At 40.8% G+C, this 18,328-nt stretch overlaps 2 protein-coding genes across 2 annotated transcripts in view; one reads left to right on the top strand and one right to left on the bottom strand.

Annotated features, from left to right (window-relative positions):
• The window catches only part of LOC116235421 (uncharacterized), a 93,937-nt gene that overhangs the window by 56,463 nt on the left and 19,146 nt on the right, over positions 1-18,328 (top strand). The window lies entirely within an intron of this gene.
• On the bottom strand, positions 904-7,382 carry AHSG (alpha 2-HS glycoprotein). Its single transcript, XM_031603744.2, has 7 exons — positions 7,098-7,382; positions 5,860-5,970; positions 4,574-4,658; positions 3,570-3,733; positions 3,165-3,278; positions 2,330-2,410; positions 904-1,482 (listed from the first exon to the last, which is right to left on the bottom strand). The coding sequence occupies exons 1-7, from the start codon at positions 7,299-7,301 to the stop codon at positions 1,210-1,212; spliced, it is 1,032 nt and encodes a 343-aa protein (XP_031459604.1). The 5' UTR covers positions 7,302-7,382; the 3' UTR covers positions 904-1,209.

Below are 18,328 nucleotides of genomic sequence, written 5' to 3'. Positions count from 1 at the left end.
TTGCTTACTAAATACAGGAAGGTTGTAACTAGGAGAATAGACTAGATTATTTGAAACAGTTCAAAAATGACATGTGTACTTCAGGTTTTGCTGCCTGCATGGTAATTATTTTGTAGCAAGTGCTGTTCCTGGTTAAAGATTCATGACTGTCTTTGAGGCTGCTCCCCTGGGCCTGCAGAATTCCAGTGTAGCTGACAGTGAAGATCCTTCTGGCCTCTGTGTCTCATTACTTCTCCACCTAGAATAGATTTTGGCTGTAATAAGTGAGAAATGCTGGAGAGATTTGGCTGCAAGGACAATGGTAAATTGCCATCGCTTCTGGGTCCTCTCGCATGAGACACTCTATAGTATATTTTTATTCCCTGAACTGCTATTCCTCATATACATGTGGCATACATTACACCATGATCATATTGCACCTGTGCATCTGCTGGAAGGCAGGAAAGATGCATGTGCTTGGATGGAAGTATTGATGCTTTCTGCCTGTGCAGCAGTGAGTGTATCCTAATTCTTTGTTCTTTTCACAGGCATCAGTGCTCTTATTATTCCTCATGTCATATCCAGAGTATTTGAGGTTTTTCAGTTGGATGCTGTAAGTAGGTACATGCTAGGAAACACTACAGGTGGAATGGAAAAAAAGTTTTTTCCTGCCGTTTCTTTAGTGCTATTGGTATATGATCAAAAGGAAGGACTGACCTGATTTTCTGCAGTGCTCAGCACCCACACATCCCAGGGAAGCTGATGAGAAATGCAGAAGCTTACTGTTTTTGAAATCAAGCCCAGAATATGACTCATAATGCCATGAAGGAGATACTTGACAACTAAATGAAAAAATATACAGACAGGAGGTACCAAAGCATTTCTGTTGAACATTTTATTGTGAAGTAGCCTTTTAGGTGGTGTTTCTATCACAAAGCTACAACTGTTGTATACCTTTTACAACAGCTTCATTGAAACAATTTTTGCTGTGTTTTAACTAGAGCATCCCTGTACTTAGAGAAAACAACTGCTGTACGTTGCAATCTCTTATATCTTGAAGCAGCCCTTTGCAAGATCCTGGGCTCAGCTGTGTTCTCTGGAGGGTGAAAGTCAGTTGGACTAAGAGTCAGGTGTTCTCAGCTATTTGCACTTGGTGCTGTACTGTGTGTGTTGAATGCTGCTGCTGCATGCTGATCTTCAGTTAGCTGTCTTGCATGTCTGTGACACAGCCTAGATCTTGAAATGGCGAATCTTACCAGGGCATGGTGGAGGAGTCACAAAGCCAACTGGAGAAGGTGCTTTATCATGTTGAGCAACCTTTGCAGCTGCTCTCTTTGCTACAGGTTTTGCTGGTAGTAGGGAAGGAAATTCTGAAGAGCTAGATTCGGATGCAATAGGGTTATTGTGGGAAATTTTGAGATTATGGTTAATGAAGCCTTGTCCAGCACTGGGTACCAGTCCTGCTGATGTATCTTGACCTGAGTGAGGGTAGGTAACTCCAGGCTGGAAAAGAAAAATGTTTTTTGTTTGTGTATTCACTTGAGATTTATAGTATGCACGTAATTTATGTCTTAGTATGGACCCTACTGCTAACTAGATATTGTCATCTAACCCAGATACAAAGTGCTTAAGACCATTAGGAAAAGCTTTGATTTGGATTTCAACACACACTCAGGAGCCCAGAAGCACATTTTTAATATCCAGTTAATCATTAGGACTAAATCATTAGGTGCAGTATGAACATTCAGTGCAGCCTATGCAGCTAGTGAAACACTGAATCTGCATTCTTTCTTTCATATCCCCTCCAGGCAGCTAATTACTACTATGCCTCCAAGAGCTCTGCTCTGCAGGAAGCACTAAGTGCCCAGCCAGCCCTTCTTGAACCAGTTGGAATCTGTGCTACCTGAGCCCTGTGCACGTAAATTTCCGTTCTCTTGCAATAGCAGTGCAGGTTTGGAGCCCTGAATTTGGTCAGGTCTGAGGACTATTCGTAGCAAAAGCTTCCAGTTGGTGAGACCTACCATAGTAGCTCTTTTATATTTTACGTCTAGATGCCTTTCCCCTAGCTGAGCAAAATTTAGTTCCCTTTGCTCTACTAGATGTATGAAACTCCCATATGGTTAGGAAAACAAACTATGTCAAGCATAGGTGACAGAGGTGACAATTCTGGGCACAGAAATCCATAGGATAACCTTATCTTGTTGGCTTTTTTAGGATACGAATTTAAACACCTAGGTTATCACAGATAGATAATGCAATTTACAGTGAAAAAGGTAAACTCAGGGCACTTGCTTCGAAAAGTGCTGGTAGGATATTCTGGGAAGGAAGGGAGTGCCCCGAGAGCTGGTACCTGATGTCCGTACAGCTGGCATTGTGCTCTTAGGTCCTGTGAGGGTTCTGTTACCATTGTTGCTGTGCAGAAACCAAAATTCTGGCAAAGCAGAATATAATGAAGAGAAAATAGTGAGAAAATAGGGAAGACTTGCATTGCATTTTTTTCAATTTCAGTGTGTTTAGAAATAGCTACATCTGATGATTTATCTGAGCAATAAAGCGCTTGCTTTTAGTCTGTTGGACTCAAAAGCCAGTGTTTAAATGTGTAACCAGCAAGTAAAGGAAATTCCTGTATTATTCTGGAGTAAGACTGTTTGTCTGGATATGAGGAAGGGAAGAATATATAGGGACCCATGCACAAGGTTCCCCACTCATTAAATCTGCCTACGACACTTTTGGTTTTGTTTCATCAGAAAAGAACTTCGGTATGATGAAGAACAGAGCACGGTTCTCAAGAACCTATGCATGAAATTAGAGCTCACTGGTTTTGTGTTTGTGTACTGCCCATTCCAAAGGAGCTTGATTTTTCTCAGGTGCACATATTAAGAAAAGTAAATGATAGTATATAGGCTGTTTATTAAAAATATTTTGTGTTAAGGATGTTTTTGTCCTTAATCCTTTTTGAAATATATTTAAATGCATCGAGATTCAACCCAGATACATCAGAGAGAAGATAAAGGGGTAATATAGCTTTAGAAAGTATGCATTGAAAAGCATATCATAGTAGTATCCAACTCTTGCACTTTCATTCTCACAAAGATCTATTCCTGTACAAGTGCAAGTGCATCACAGCATGCCTCTGTTCTACCTCTGAGCTGGAGAGATGTGGACTGATGTGCTGGCATACTTACAGACTGATCCTCAGGAAGCAGTTGACAAGCCTCCAGATTATCTTTAGCCTGTTGTAATGTGCAGTTTGTGGCAGCCACAGCAAACTCGACATTGACCATCCGCACTGGGTGATACTGATAAAACAGAAAAGATGTTTAACTGACTTCGCACTGTTTGAAATTGTGGAGCTGCTGAGAAAAGATAAAAGGCAAATGTTGTGGCTTCTAGCTCTGCATCTCCCACAGAAGTCAAAGAGAACCCTGTGGCTAAGATGACACAAAACACTCGGGAAATCGGGGTCAATTCAGTAGGGCAGTTTAAAGCGAGCTCAGTCTGATTGTAAACATAACTAGCTAGCACTGCTCAAGTACTACAGAGGAAATATTCTGTTTACGTGGAAGGGTAGACATTGTTCGAGCAGTTACCTGTTTTATGGCTCTTCCAATCTCCAGGAGCCTGAGGTAGGCATCAGGAGTTTTGCTGTTGTAGTCATTGAGGGCACTGGAAACAGCTGCTAACACATCAGTGTCATTTAGACTTTCCAGGAGCGGACAGTCCGGGCAGAGCTCACGAATATCTTCAGCTGAGTCTGCAGGAGGAACAGATTGTTTTGCTCTGATCATAACTGAAATACATTATAGACATAGTCAGTGATGTAAAACCCTGTGTTTCTCTGTCTGTCCCAAATTATACTGCAAAGATTTTTTTGCAGTGCAAGCTATAGATGGCAGTATTTCATGCAACTTTTGCTATGTGAGTCTTCATGCAAGCAAAAATGCTGTGGATTTCAATAGCATATTTTGCATATTCTTACTCAGGGTTTAATCAGTTTTCTTTCTGGCAAAATATCCATGACACCAGTGAAAAGATGTCTCAGCTCACATGCGAAATGGTGGAAAATTTTAAGATATTTTAGTTTTTTGGAACTGTGTTTGCAGTAGTACGTTTCATTCACCCACCAGTTTTAAAGGCAGTACTGAAAACATCACATACAGAGCTAAGAGATCTCATGCACACAGTGCAGAACAGACTGCTTTCCCATGGCAGTATTGAAAATGTTGGGCTCAGTAAATAAGTTGCATCTTGCATTGGGGTTCATTCTGAAGATCAGTGAGTTCCTTGCTGGGGGGCTCAGACCAACAAGGAATCAAATTCTTGAGGGAAAACCTCAGTGCCAGCCATCTCTAGGTCAAATCTGGGAAGTGTTCCTGAAGCAGTCTCACCACATCTTAACTATTATAGTAAAGAGGTGCAAAGAGACGGTGCCAGGTCTCGAGGAGAATGAGATCACAAAAGGACAGCTGGATTTAGAAAAAAAACAAAACACAGTACTTCCCAGTGTTTTAGAATTAGAAGTGGTAGGGAACTGTAAGCACTGCTAGATTAATGCTCCACCTTGAGATTCAAATGCAAAGAACAACATCTTTACCTGCATGTGAGTGACATTTACTAGCAAGTACTGAAAACTGTCCATTCAGTTTCTGCAGTTTAACATCACAGTCACCCTCAACTGCCTAGAGAGAGACAGAAATCAAAGAGTTATATTGTACAGACAAATAGGAATTTCTGAAAAGAGCAACTATTACTAAATTTGAAAGAACAGATCCTGGATTAAATGTTGCTGAAAAATCAGCCTGATTGCAAAGGCCTTGGTAGGCTTGTCCTGGTGTTTGTGGTTCTGTAAAGGACTGACCTAGGTGGCAAAGCTTGGATCCAAATCTGGATCTCAAAAGTATCAGAACTGCCATGGTATCCTTAGTATAGATATTTAGTTTCAGGTTCCTCTCGTAAAGAATAAAGAATGTGAATTCTTATAGATTAAGACCTTCTGCAGAGCTGTTTGATAACATTCTCCCTATAATCCCAGCTGGTCAGTGGCCATGGTAACAGCAGAGTGCTGCCTTGTGTGAGCTGGTTTGCAGGCAAGAGCCAACGGGGGAGGAAATGTCAGAGGCAAAGGTGGGAAGGGGGAACGGTTAGAATCACCTCCCCGAGTATGGAAAATGGGATCTGAGCCCTGATGAATACAGGGGTGGATTTAGTCACGAGCGCTGTGAATTGGGCCCCATTCTAGAAACAGCAGGCTTAAATTGTCAATTGCTTGTTCTGCTTTTTGCTTAGGAAGCAAAGCTGCCTGTACTCAGACAACACTTCCAATGCTTTGGTTAGGGAAAGCTTTTCACAGTTGGATCACGCTTGCATAAGAGCAAAATATTTGAGGCCAGTAAATTCCAGTGGAGCATTACTTTGAGGCCAGAGCCCTGTCCAAAGGGAATAGCTCTCTTGCAGTCACTGGTGGCTAGACTTGACGTAATTTCACTACTTCACACGCCACATGCAGCCAAGGGAACACTGTGTTTGTCCAGGTTCACAGCCTCCTGTCTGCCATATGCAGCAGCGCAGTGTTACCTGGGCTGAGCATGGAGACCTGCACCTGGACAGCCTGAGCGAGGCCCACGGCATTCATGACACATACGTGGGAAGTTGTGCTGAGAGTGACCTGTCCTCCTCGTGTAACAGGATGTGAAATCCATCCTGACACGAAGGCAACTAAATCAGCAAGGCAGATACAAGCGACTGGTGCTTATGGGCTGTTACAGTGATGTAACCTTTGCAGGCAGAGCTTAGAATTCTAACTGGTCATAAACTGGCCTCTAACATCAGCATACTGAACTTGCAGTCTTGTACCAAGCAAGTCATGTTTCAGATACTCACATGTTCTTGAAATGTCCTTACTGAGCAATTTGCAAGAGGTGTAGGATTAAGAATGTGACATGTGGTCTCTAATAAGTCAAGTTCAAGGAACATAATCTCATTATTTGGCGCCTGGAAGAAAAAAAAAAAAAACAAAACACAGTAGTACTTCACAAAACATTTTGCTGGGTAGCTTTAAATAATCAACAGCTGGTTTTATTGATGAAAAAACTTGATGTTTCTGTAGCAAAATACCAAATAAACTCTGCTTGCTCATGCTCATTGGCCCACCCCATTTACCTCATTGGAATTACAGTGAATTGCACCAGCTAAGTTCCAGTATTCCTGTATTTATGGACTACAGGATCTTTTCTGGCTGTTCCTGAGCCTTTTCAATTCTAGCATTAGACACATGAATGGGGGGGGCAGAAGTGAAGGTCCCTAGCTCTGAAGCTGACTCTGAGTTTTGAGTCATGAATGATTCTTTTTAAACCAATTAAATCATTTTAGTGTAAAAATATTAAATAAGAGGAAAACAGAATCACCAGTGTTTTTGTGCAACTGTAGGAGCACTTCTAATCTTATCAATGACTGCTTTATTCTCTTGTAAATGATATTGGTATCCTCTCTCTATGTCAAGTAGTAAACAGCCCTGGAGTTTCATTTCAATGTCGTGAGAAAATCAAAGGGTCTGAATGTGTGCATATGCTGCATTCATGTCTATTTCTACAGCCTTTCTAGAGGACTATAATGATGTGAATAGATCTCAGTGGAAATGAGACTATAAGCCACAGTTACTTCCATTCAGCTTCCTTGTCAGCTCAATGGGATGTTAGGTAAAATTCATAGCTACTACAAAATCACTAACAGCGTGGAGTTATGATAGGTATGCATTTGGCCAATAAATAGTTACCCACATCACGAAAATTATCCTTGCAGTTTTTCTCCAGATTAGCTACTGGGCTCATGAATCAGCACTTTGAATGATCTCCCCTAGCAGGCATGCAGCATTTGTAGACTAAGCCCTTTCTAGCTTTGTACAAAAATAACATTTCTCTCTCCCCCTCAGTTCTGCTCTTTGAGAGCTACATTCCAGTGACCTGGATTCTCATCTGCTATGTGGTGGCATTGCACCATTTCAATCAATAGAGCCATGCTGATTTACCCCAGGTGAGGATACAGCCCTTAGCAGGACTTGTCAGTCGTAGCCAAGCCTTTCCAGCTTAACAGAGTGCTCTGCCTGCAAGCTCCTCACTTACCTGAGGCAGCACGCGGACTTGCTCAATTCTGTTTAAGGCAAACTTGTATCCGTGATGACTGTGGCCATTAATATAATTCACAGCAAATTCAGCTGCTGCTTCAGATTCTGGGTCATCGCAGCCCAAGGGAGGCGGGGGAGCTGCGGGTGCAGCTCTGTGAATTGGGAGCTGCATAAGCAGTATGAAAGCTACTAGTGCCTTCATGGCACCCAGAGAAAGTCTATTCCTTTCCGAGGTGAGGATCTAAGAATACTGTTCTGGTGGTAGCTAGGCAGCTGGAACCAGGGTCTCATTTATATAGTACATACCACAGACTTTGCATGAGCGCATGTCTGATATTTGTCCCAGTTCCAAGAAGGCATTGCAAACAACAAAAGTGAAAAGTAAATGTTAGGACATCAAGCCGACTGATTAATATTGGCCAAAGTAAATTTTATCAGGTAGGACATTGCGAAGTCTGCTAAAAAGAAGAAAACATCAGCAAAAATTTAAGATAATTTTTAGCAACTCCTCTGCCAGCTAGTTATAGTACAGGCTAGAGAAAGATGATCCCTACTGTTAAACGTGTAGAGATGCTACTGCTAATAAAGCTCACACGTAAACAGGACACATTCTATCTGGGCTCTAATCTCACCAGACACCAATGCAAACTGGGAGATCAGAACTGTGATAAATCAGAAACTGGAATTTGAACAAGTTCTAAGGACCACATCCAACAGTGAATTTAATTATATAGCAAATTTTATTACTGAACTCATTGGAATAGCAAATAAGATAGAGCTTCTAAATCTTTTGATCAGCTCTTTGTTCCTCTGATCAGTCTGGATACTTCCAGCAATTCCTGTTTAGTGATTCTGATTTTATTCTGCAAAGCAGGTGTCTTGTAGACATTTTTCTGGAATGTGCTGTAAATATTTGAGGATTTGATATAAGATCAAAAAAGGCACAAATTTGTTTTAAGAAGAAGACCTAGAAGAGGAGGCCAAAACCATCCCCATCCACTTAGGCACCTATTATTATGGTTTTGCGTTGCACAGCTGACCTGAACAAAACAAAGGGTGTTTTCCATCTAAGGTTATTTGAGTTCCATGACTGGGTGCTGAAGTGCCTAAATCACCACGTTGTGGTGTGCTGGGTGAGCTCACCCCTCCAGAACTGTTAAAACAGTCTCCTAGCAAGCAGGAAACGAGATCCAAACCTCCCACGTCCTGCGTTGTGCCTGGACTTGAAGAAGGCAGATTATCTTTATGTTGGAACAGCTATCTCTGCTGACTTTCAAATATGGCAATGAAAATGAAAGAATTGTTTGTAAAAAGAGGGACTGAAAGGCAGAAGCGTGAGGCTGCTTTTTAGAGATATTTTGATTCAGTGAGAGAGCATCTAAGGAGGGTGTATGTTTAGTGTCACAGTGTTTGTGCGTGTGAAACAATGACTGGATAACAACCATGTTCTGTGTAGCAGAATGTAACTCTTAGGATGTGTTCAGCATCTGAGGTCTTTAATTTAAGCAGAGTCTTTTCTGTAGATAGATGCTAGCCAGAAAGGCTGTAGCTCAATCAGGACGTTTGTTTTGTTGGTTTTTTTTTCCTCTGAGGATTTCAGTATAGGTTTCTGGCAGTGGTCAGACTGGAGAATTGTGAAGTTGCCCTCTGGCTCTAAAATGTGTGAACCTCTCTTGTCATTTCCTAGAGGTTCTGGAATTAGTTGCAGATTCACGAGGAATAGCAGAACTTCAACATATTTCAAAGTTTTCACTTTAGATAAATATTTCTCAGCTTGCATGATGGTGTGAGTGGGACTAGAAGGTGGAAGGTGAGTAAAGTTGAGTCATGCCTTTTTCTGCTAGAATCCTGAAATGTGGAATATACAATGAATAGAAACGGTCTGTTGAACGAATTAAGTGATGAAGAAGGAGATCTGAGAAAGGCTTAAAAAGATGGAATGATTTCCTTCAGCTCTGTGTAGGATGAGGTGAGCTTCGGATACAAGGATTTGCATATTGAAAAGATTGCTGGGGAAAGGAAAGATTTTCTTTCTTTTGAAGGACAAATTACTCTGAGAATGATTCATTTCTTCCCCTTGCTTAATGTCGTGTTGTTTGGCATTTGTTCTGTTGTGTGGATGATCGTTTGTGTTCCTGATTTTGGTCTGAAACGTTTAAAAAATGAAGGTCTGATGTCCCCGAAACACCCTTTGAGTATTGATTGTGGGTACTTTTTAAATCATAGTAAATTTATCTAAGAAATAGTGTTTTCCTCAGTGTTTTTAAGCCATAGTTCAATTTCTAACCCATGAATCTTTTAATTCTCTTTTTCCTTTTCTCAAATGAAACATTGGGGTAAACCTCCAAATGGTGCAGACTGAAATTGGTTTTCACCCAAGTGATACATAACTACAGCTGTGAAGGACATGAACCAGTATTTATGAATTAATTGTCATTACTCAGTTTCTTAGGTTACATTTGCTCCATTTCAGAGTTGCAAATGCTGCAGGATGTATGACATTTCTGTAATCAAGCTCTAGGTAGTCCTAAATGTATTATGTAAACCAGCTCAGTCAACTTCAAGTTCTGTTTTCAAAGGGCAGTGTTAAAACCTCAAATAACAAATGGAATTCAGTATCTTGTTTCTTCCCTTTCCCTTGTCACTTGGATTCAGCATTCCATTCACTCAAGCAGGATAAGAAGGAAAACTTTGGAGTCCACTGTACCTCTTTTCAGTTTCTCTGTAGGCTTACCCATGGCCTTCCCCTTCTTGGCACCTCTGAACTTTCTTTGCTGCCATGCAAAGATGAGAAAGGTGCCCACATCAGTGGAATGCAGTGTTTGCAGCTGGCATATCTTGGTCAGCTCTTGATGGTGGAGGAAGTGGGTATGTATTTTCTGTTTGTAAATAAAGATAGTTTGGCTACAAGTTAGTACAACAGAGGGACATTTTGCTGCTTGCATGCAGACTGACACAGATCTGCCTAGTTATTCCTTCTGGAAGTGAGGAGGCTGACATCAGCTCTCCTGCAGACCTGTGTCCCATCACAGCTGGCCCTTTTTTAGCACCCTCCCTCCAGAGGTAATCATTGCAGAAATAACTTCTGTTCAAATTCAGTGCAGATCTATTCTCTCTCTTTCATGTCTGGAACATAGTAAAAAGTTGGCCTTTAGTAGTGGCTACGAATAGTTCTTACAGCACAAGAAAGTGAGCTGAATTCTGCAGGCTCCTGGACAGAAGGTCACGTCTCGACCCCGCTGAAGTGAGCAACTCTTCCACGTCAGTAGTGTTAGACTTTGGCCCTAGTGAAATTAGGTTGCTTGAGAGACTTGACAAGGCTTTGCTGTGATGGAAATAGAACAAGCTGGGATTACTGCCCTTGTTACATAAAATACAGTATTGATTCAATGCTCAAGAATTGAGGCTCCACTGAAACTCAGCTCTTAATAATTCATATAAACCACAGTGGAAAGGTGAGGGTTTTTTTTTTTTTCTTTTTTTGGTTGGATGCTTAGAAGTAGTGGTGGCTGGAGGCTTGCTGCCCCTGCTCAGTCTCATCTGGAAAAAAGACAAATTGCTTCCACAAAATGTCAGATTGACACCTTTCTGGGCTTTACATTCAAACAAATTAAACAAGCAAACAGATGAATATCACCTTTTTAAAGCTTCAGATCAAAGTTAAACACTTGTGGGGATTTTTGAGGCTCTTTTTTTAAATTACTGAAACGTCAGTTTTTTGGTAAAGCAGACAGAATTGGTCCAGTTCTCTGCACCACATCAAAAGACACGTTCTGAGCAGTCAGGCATTGTACAGTACTCCAAAACTTAATCACCTCTTGCTTTACACTTGATTAAGTACATTACTTTTGGATCATGGAGTTCACAAGATATTGGAACATCAGGGCTGTCTTCTACATAGCCATCACCTGCACAGAAGCCTGCACACCAAGGCAAGAAAATGTCTGCTGGGGAGATGCTGTGCAGTTAAAGTCACCAGTCTTGTCAAGGCAGCTTATTGCCTTTTTAAATGATGGTGTATTCAGGATTTAAAAACAAAACACATGAAAACCTACAGAGATGCAGGAAGGGTGGGGGGGAGGGAAGGACAAATCAGACTAACTGACCTGTTTAATCTTATTGGCCCCTTTCCATCACCTGGACAAATCTTCAGCAGATGTAAATTGTCTTAGGTTCATTACAGTTCAGGTCCCCCCAGTGTCCCCATACCAAAAAAAGCTGCAAATTCTGAAGAGTTTTTTCACAGTGCCAGAACAGAACATCGTATGTTAATTCTAGAAGTATTTTAAATTTTTCTTCTCTCTCTCATTTTTTGAAATATAAGAAAATCTTTAAGGGAATGAGGGCTGATAATATACCATAGTATGCTGTTATATTTGCTGTTGAGAAATTTCTCACTGTGAAAAATAAAGTGTGCAGAAATAGTATCTAGTTTTTGAATGCCAAGGTTTGGGTATCCAGCTTAGAGATTCCTCTTCACTGAACTTTGATGATTTTAATCTGTTTATCTCTATCTTCTTTTCACTGTAAATGGAAATAATAGCTATTTACCATATTACTCCTGTGTTCTGAAATAACTTACTGACTTTAGTAAAGTGCTTCAATATTGCCAAGTAGAAGGATCTGTTCAAAACATGAGAGGAATTTACAAGTCAGGCAATCCAGATGGCACTCAGTAAAAGTTTTGGGATTCCTGGACTTGCTGTGGGTTATTTCAAAGCAACTTTTTTTGAAAGTATGAAAAGTTGCCTAGAATCCTCAAATTTTTACTGGAATGGAAATTCTAATTTTTGACCAACTATCCCAGACAAAGCCAACCAAACCTATTTCTGTTCTGTTCTGGCTTGCTCTGTTTTGCTCTTCTATTGTCTGTGCCATTGAAATCCTTGAGTGCCTTCCAGAAGTACATCAAGTGACATATCTAGTGTTTGTTACATGAGCGCTTATTCTCCTTTTCTTCCCAGTGGAAAGCTTATATAAGATGTTTTGTCTTAGCAAAGTTTTCGATTGGTTTAAATTTTCCTCTCCATTTCCACATTTTTTCCTGCCATGCATTTTGATGTTGTAGCCAGTAACAGCAGTTTTCTGAGCTGAGGGTTTTAAGTCCCTTGGTATGGCTTTTACCCTGTGTTACGCTGTCCTGATATTTAAGCTCCCCCACCCCCCTTAATTTTTTTATATATTTTTTTACCCTTTTATCAAAGCAAAAGCTATTTATGTTGCCACGCAACTCTTAACAACGGGATATTTTGGCTTCAGTAGGGATGTCATGATTCTCTCAGTTCCATGCCTTGCAGTTTGATGGGTGTGGGAAAGCTTTGTTGAAGATGGATAGGAGGCAACTGTGAAATCAGAGATTAGCAGTTAGTGAAGTTTTTTGTTTAGCTTTATGTCCTTACGCTAAAGTTTGAGTTTGCAGCTTCTGTGGGCGCTCACCTTGATCACTGCCTCATATCAGAACCCAGAGCAAATAAAGCAAGGTACCTGGGAAGAGACTGCAGAGCTGAGCAGCGTGAGCCAAGCATGGATCATACAGCAGAAACAGAATATTTCTCACTGATTAAACAGACACCCTGTGGTCAAAATGACCTTTTCTTGTCTCGGTGATAAGCATGTCGACCTAAGTGAATTTAAACTCCACTTACTAGGCAAATTGAAACATGCCACATTAATTCCTTCCACTTAGAGGAACATTAGAAGATGTAAATTCACAATTGGTCTGGAGACTGTCGTGTCCTATGATGCCGTTAGTCTCTTTGATGGAGAACTCCACATGATAACTCCACATGTTACCTTCTCTTGCTGAGTTAAATCCTGAAATTTAGTTGCAAGTGTTAGGGAAACCTGCTGTGCTCTTGGATTCCCACATGCTCAGCTGCAATGACATATTTTTGATATGAGAAACCAAGTTGACTCATGGCATTGTAAGGAAGTGCTTTTTGCACTGAGGTTAGTAGAAAAAGCTGTACATTCATTCTTATGCTGTGGCAATCTTTAGCTTGTTATTTGTTGAATAAAATAGGTCTCCTCTAAGAACATGAAATTGTTGCCTCCCCATAGTGGGCTACCTTTTTGAAAGCAGTGCATGTATCTCCACATGGAGACTCGCTGGCATAAATGACAGGAGAGTCCATGCTGTGACAGACAAGAGTAGGAAATGGCTAGGTGGGAGGATGGCAGACCAATATGCTTTCTCACCTTGGAACATTCCTTCAGGGGCATGACAAACACAATCAAGATCCCAGTTAGATTTACATAATTCTGACAAGCAAGGGAGTTTTTTAAAAATTAAAGTTATTTATTTTTAGTGAGGCAGATGATCAGGAAGGCTGCTTTCTTGTTTTTGGTTGTTTTTTTTTTTAACACTGCTACATGTCCCTAAATCATTAATTTATTTACTCTATCTGCAGCCTCCCAGCCACATGGCTAAAAAACTGTAGCTGTGTGGACATTTTAATTTAGTAGCATGGAGGCAATACGTTATAATATATTTGCAATGGGGGAAGCGGATCTTTCCAAGTTAGCACAGTTTGAAATAAATTATATAGACATTTTTGCTTAAGGTTTTGAAATGTTACATGTTAGACATAAATTGCAGAAAACTTTGTGACAACAAAGTAGTTAAACTTCCAGCTTTCCTTGCTGAATTTATACATCAGTATCACAGCAGACCTGGACTCCAAGCTGTCAAGAGCAATAAGCTTGAGGCACTCAGAACAGACACAGGTGCCCAAGTGACCTTCCCTTTAGTGTCTAAAAGAAAGGGAAATGTGAATGCAAGCACTGTGGGCTGATTAAAAACAATATCCCATGTCATGTTTGTATAAAGAGGTGAACATTGACACCTTTTTCTTGATAACACTTGTGAATTTGCTAAGTCTTGTAATGTCAAAGGAGAGCTGTATCCTTTACATTCAGCCCAGAAATTCTAAACCTATAAATGGTCTGAAATTCTACCAACTATAAAGTGTACAAGTAACAGGCTAAGTAGAGTGCTCCACTTGTTCTCACCAGCTTATGAGTAAAACAGATGGAAACAGCTCACACTGCCACACAGGTGGGGCTGCGGTGTTTTTGGTGGACACCTCAGCCTTTGCCTGTGGTATATCACCACAGTTGTTCTGCTGACATCTTTGCTCCCACCTGGTTTCTAATTTTCCATTCATTATTTCCACTCTTCATTGCTGGTGGCAATGCTCTTTCTCTGACACCCAGGTGTGTTTCTTGACCTTGGACCTTTTCAGTTCCTCTCGTGTAACTCAATCAATATGAGTCTACATCATAACCTTCCTGCCAAATATGTCTGAAACCTGTGTTTTACCTGTCATTGTAATTCAGAATGTTCCTACATGCTGATTTCCATATGACAACCTCCTCAACAGTGCAGACGCTTATCCTGCTCCCAGTTTGGTCTGCCAAGTCTGTCATCATGGCTCTCCATTCAGGAGACCATCAAGCTCAATTTTCTCATCTTGTCTGCAGTGCCTTGACCAAGACCTCCTCGTTCAGCCATTTACCAAGATCTTGCCTCATCCCATCTGCCATCACTATTTCTTTGAGCCATTCAGTCACGTCTCTGACAAATATGTCGTTTTTATTCTCTTCAGAAAGACTCTTGATTCTGAGCTTGTCCTTGAGGCTGTCACCTGTCTGAGATCTCACAGGGACTGAAGAACTTCCCCTTGTCACAACAGCTAAACGTGACCTTTAAACTTCTATTTATTATACAGAGGCCTGCACTAACACTGGAAAGTTTTAGGATCTCACAAGTCAAAGTATCTGGTAACTACCTGAAGCCGTGTCTGCTTCACTTCCATTTTGACAGGTATTTATCTCATCTGCCTTAAAGAGCATTAATAGCAATGTCGCCCTAGGGAAGGCCTTCCTTCTTTGCTTACTAAGAGAGGTTTGGTCTAAAACCACTTTGCTAGTCCTATCCTATCTCTTGCCTGCATCTTGGGTTTGTTTAAAGAGGGAGGAAACTGTCCTACAGCCAATGCACAAGTCTGGAAATTGAGATTGTCTTTCCATGGCTGGAGGAAGGTCTTTTACCTCTCAGTCATTTCACCAACAAATAACATTTCCTTGTTACAGAAAGGGAAGGAAGGTCTAGTTTATACATTTGGAAACCTGTGAGTTCCTAACAAAGTTGTTGTTAATACTGGTGTCAAACATTATATTTACCTTCCTATCAAATTCACCTGGAACTCAGCTGCAGGACTAAGGGTGTTATCATTGGAGTATAAGACTTGACTAGATTATGATGTGGCAATTCACAGATGCTTTCTAGACGGGAAAAAGATTTTTTGTTAGCTTTGCACAGGTAAAAATGTAGAAGAAGCCATTTGTCTCAAGTTTTGTGACAAAACAATTTGCTTCATTGTATGAAGCTTTTCTTATGATACCAAGTAATTATCCAAGCAAAGGATTGAGTTTGTGAGAGAATTGCTGGGTGTTGGTTAGAAATCTTCCAATCTGAAATCTCGCTCAATAGCTATTTACAACGGAAATCATTTACTGAATGCACCAGAAATACTCTTATCCAGTATTGTGCAATATTAATTATGTGTGTATCATAGGAACAGGTAGAGAAAAAGCAACAAAAGGGGATTTTTTTTTTGCTTGAAATTCTCCACCATTGTCAGTGTTCATCTCTTATCTTGTGATATAGCCCTGCTAGTTCTTGAGAGTGATGTACTCTGGACAGGCCCAGGGAAATGCCAGTATGGATGGACAGATGCATTAGATGTACTTCAGAGAGCTAAAGCACCGCTTCAAGGAACTGCTAGAAACTCTCTGTACACATAGCACCAAATAATTTGTATTCCCTGTTCTACAATCCAAAGCCATTCTTGGCTGGGGGAGATCTCTACAACAACATTCTTGCCTCCCCCTGAGAGAATGAAGCCAATGATTATTCTGTTACCCCTCATTATCATTCAGTGTGGTATAAACTGGCCAGGACTTGAACTCTCAAGTGCCCAGGAGGGCCAGTATATGAATATACCTTGTGTCAGCAGAGGCCATTTCAAATAATACAGATGATGACAGATTGATGTTGGTAGCTCATTAGGCAAAGCAGACCAAGACATCAAATTCCTTTCAGCAAGAGTATGGCTGGACTGTTTGCTGTTGTGCAGTAATGGAGAGACACATTTTTCTTCTTTGATTTCTTTTGCTTCCTTCTTCCCACGTTTGTATCAGACAGTGCTGGCTATCGTATCTGTCATCATGCTTGACTTTCTTAATGCAAACAGCTGTGCCAGAAGAATCTAGGTGTAAAGCTAAACCAAATCTGTAGCTATAGTATATACAGTGCATTTCAACAAAAGACCTGTGTTCACAAGCCTCCTGTGGCATCCAGATTTTAATATAATGCTTGGCTTCTAACTCATCCAGATTCAATGGTACAGTCTTCCTACTGAAGTCTGAAGACATAGAAAACAGATTTTGGATACAGCATTAGATGTATTTAGGTTGCCGCCTCCTTGATGTGTTGATTTCTGCACTTGTGGACTGTACTTTCCCACTTTCGGAGCATGCGTTATCCCATCTTGTTAAGCTGGTAGCCCGTGGGCCACAGCTGGCCTTTTGCCCCTCCCCAAAGAAGATGAGCAGTTTTCCAAGCAGTAAACACTGTCACAGTCCTCTGCTTACAAGTCACCAGTAGAGCAAGACATGATTTCTGCCAGCACCTTCCTCCACAGCGATCTGTCTGCGCACCCAGCAGAGAGGGAGGTCCAAAATTTAGTGCAGGCAGGAAACCCCAGACCGTACTTGGTCTTTGTGCCCAGTCAGGCTGAAATACTGTGCTGTCTGGGCAAGCATGTCTGAGGCTTGCTGGCCATGTGGCTACCACTGAAGGGCTGGCGGTGGTGCCAGAAGACAGGAGTCCACAGCTGCTGAAAGTGACCAGAGAGATGAGATGGACATCTGAAGGTAGAAATCAATGCAGGGAAAGGAGTAGGGGAACAAGCAGCAATCACAAAGATCCCAGGGTGAGAAGAATTGTTAAAATATCTGGGACTCTGATGGCTGTCTGCTGCAAAGAGCTTACTAGCCCACGTGCACGCCAGACTCTTGATCCAGCCTCATTGTACAGCATCATCTCTGGAGGTTCTTTGCAGCCTTGCAGTTCTGTAGCTTTGCAATTTGATAAATAATCTTACAATACACTGAATACTTTATCCTCACAGCTGGTATTATACTTAGTGCTTTTCATATCCAAAACGGTTTTACAAAGAGTATCTGAGTAGTCATCCCTTGGAGTCAGGAAGAGACAAACGTTTCATTTTAAACAAAGTGTAATCTTTGAATAAACAGCATTACCATTTTGTATGGTAAATGCCATAAATGGACCTGATTGCCACAGTATAAATATCATCTCTTAATGTGAATATGCATTTTTCCCTATTTGCTGTAATTTGCTTTGCAGTTATGGCCTTGTATTTCAGGTTTGGTGTCGGGTATGCCCGTAGAGTAAATTGCAAGATGGGTGATGAACTGCTTTTAACAGAGCTAGCTTTAAGTAATGTCAATGAGAAATGGTGCTGTGGCACAGCAGTCAGGCATTCCCCACGATTGAGTGTTGTGCAAGGCATCTTAAATGAAGAGATTATTGTTAACATTTTGTCTGATGTTGCTAATCTGATAGTTCACATACCTTTTATTGATTTTGCTTGAATTGAGTTTGTAAGCGTTGATTTGGTCTTAATTTATATAACCAGTGGCTAAATGCACTGTTTTCTCAGTAATTCTTGCATTACAGAGAGCTCGATGCAGTGACAGTAACTGGGTCTGGCAGTCTACCATCTGGGTACATGCTAATAAAATAATCATCTGCATAATTTTGGAAGTCATTGCAGATACTGGGGGGAAAATGTATGGGATTTGATCTCAAATTGCAGGCAGCTCAGTAGAATAATAATGATACAAATAATTTCCCCTAAAATCCTGGAATGGTCTCTTGTGGGATTTGTTTTACATGCATCAGAAAGCTGCCTGTGCTAACTTTGCTTTGATATCAAAGGTAAATAGAGGGTGAATGATTAAATAATTTCTATTCAGTTTTGCTGAAAGTAAAATTCCATTCAGTATAAAATGAATAGTTTTGGAGCTTTATAATATAACGGTGAGGGGGAAGGGAAATCTTTTTTCTTGCATCACTAAATAATAAACTAAATTAAGATCTACAGATCTCAGTCACAATTGGATCCCATTGTTGGAGCT

This window comes from Phasianus colchicus, chromosome 10, assembly GCF_987193195.1.
Source record: "Phasianus colchicus chromosome 10, bPhaCol1.hap1.1, whole genome shotgun sequence".
Taxonomy (NCBI): Eukaryota; Metazoa; Chordata; class Aves; order Galliformes; family Phasianidae; genus Phasianus; species Phasianus colchicus.
Note: the sequence above shows the minus strand (reverse complement) of the source record. Positions and strands in the feature narration are given on the sequence as shown.

Bases quoted from the DNA above. Each gene is read 5' to 3' on its own strand.
- AHSG (XM_031603744.2), bottom strand. From the start codon at position 7,301: ATGAAGGCACTAGTAGCTTTCATACTGCTTATGCAGCTCCCAATTCAC. The intron at 3,734-4,573 runs GTAAAGATGTTG...TTCCTCCTGCAG, and splicing joins TAAATGTCACTCACATGCAG to ACTCAGCTGAAGATATTCGT. The intron at 3,279-3,569 runs GTAACTGCTCGA...CTGTTTTATCAG, and splicing joins TTGGAAGAGCCATAAAACAG to TATCACCCAGTGCGGATGGT.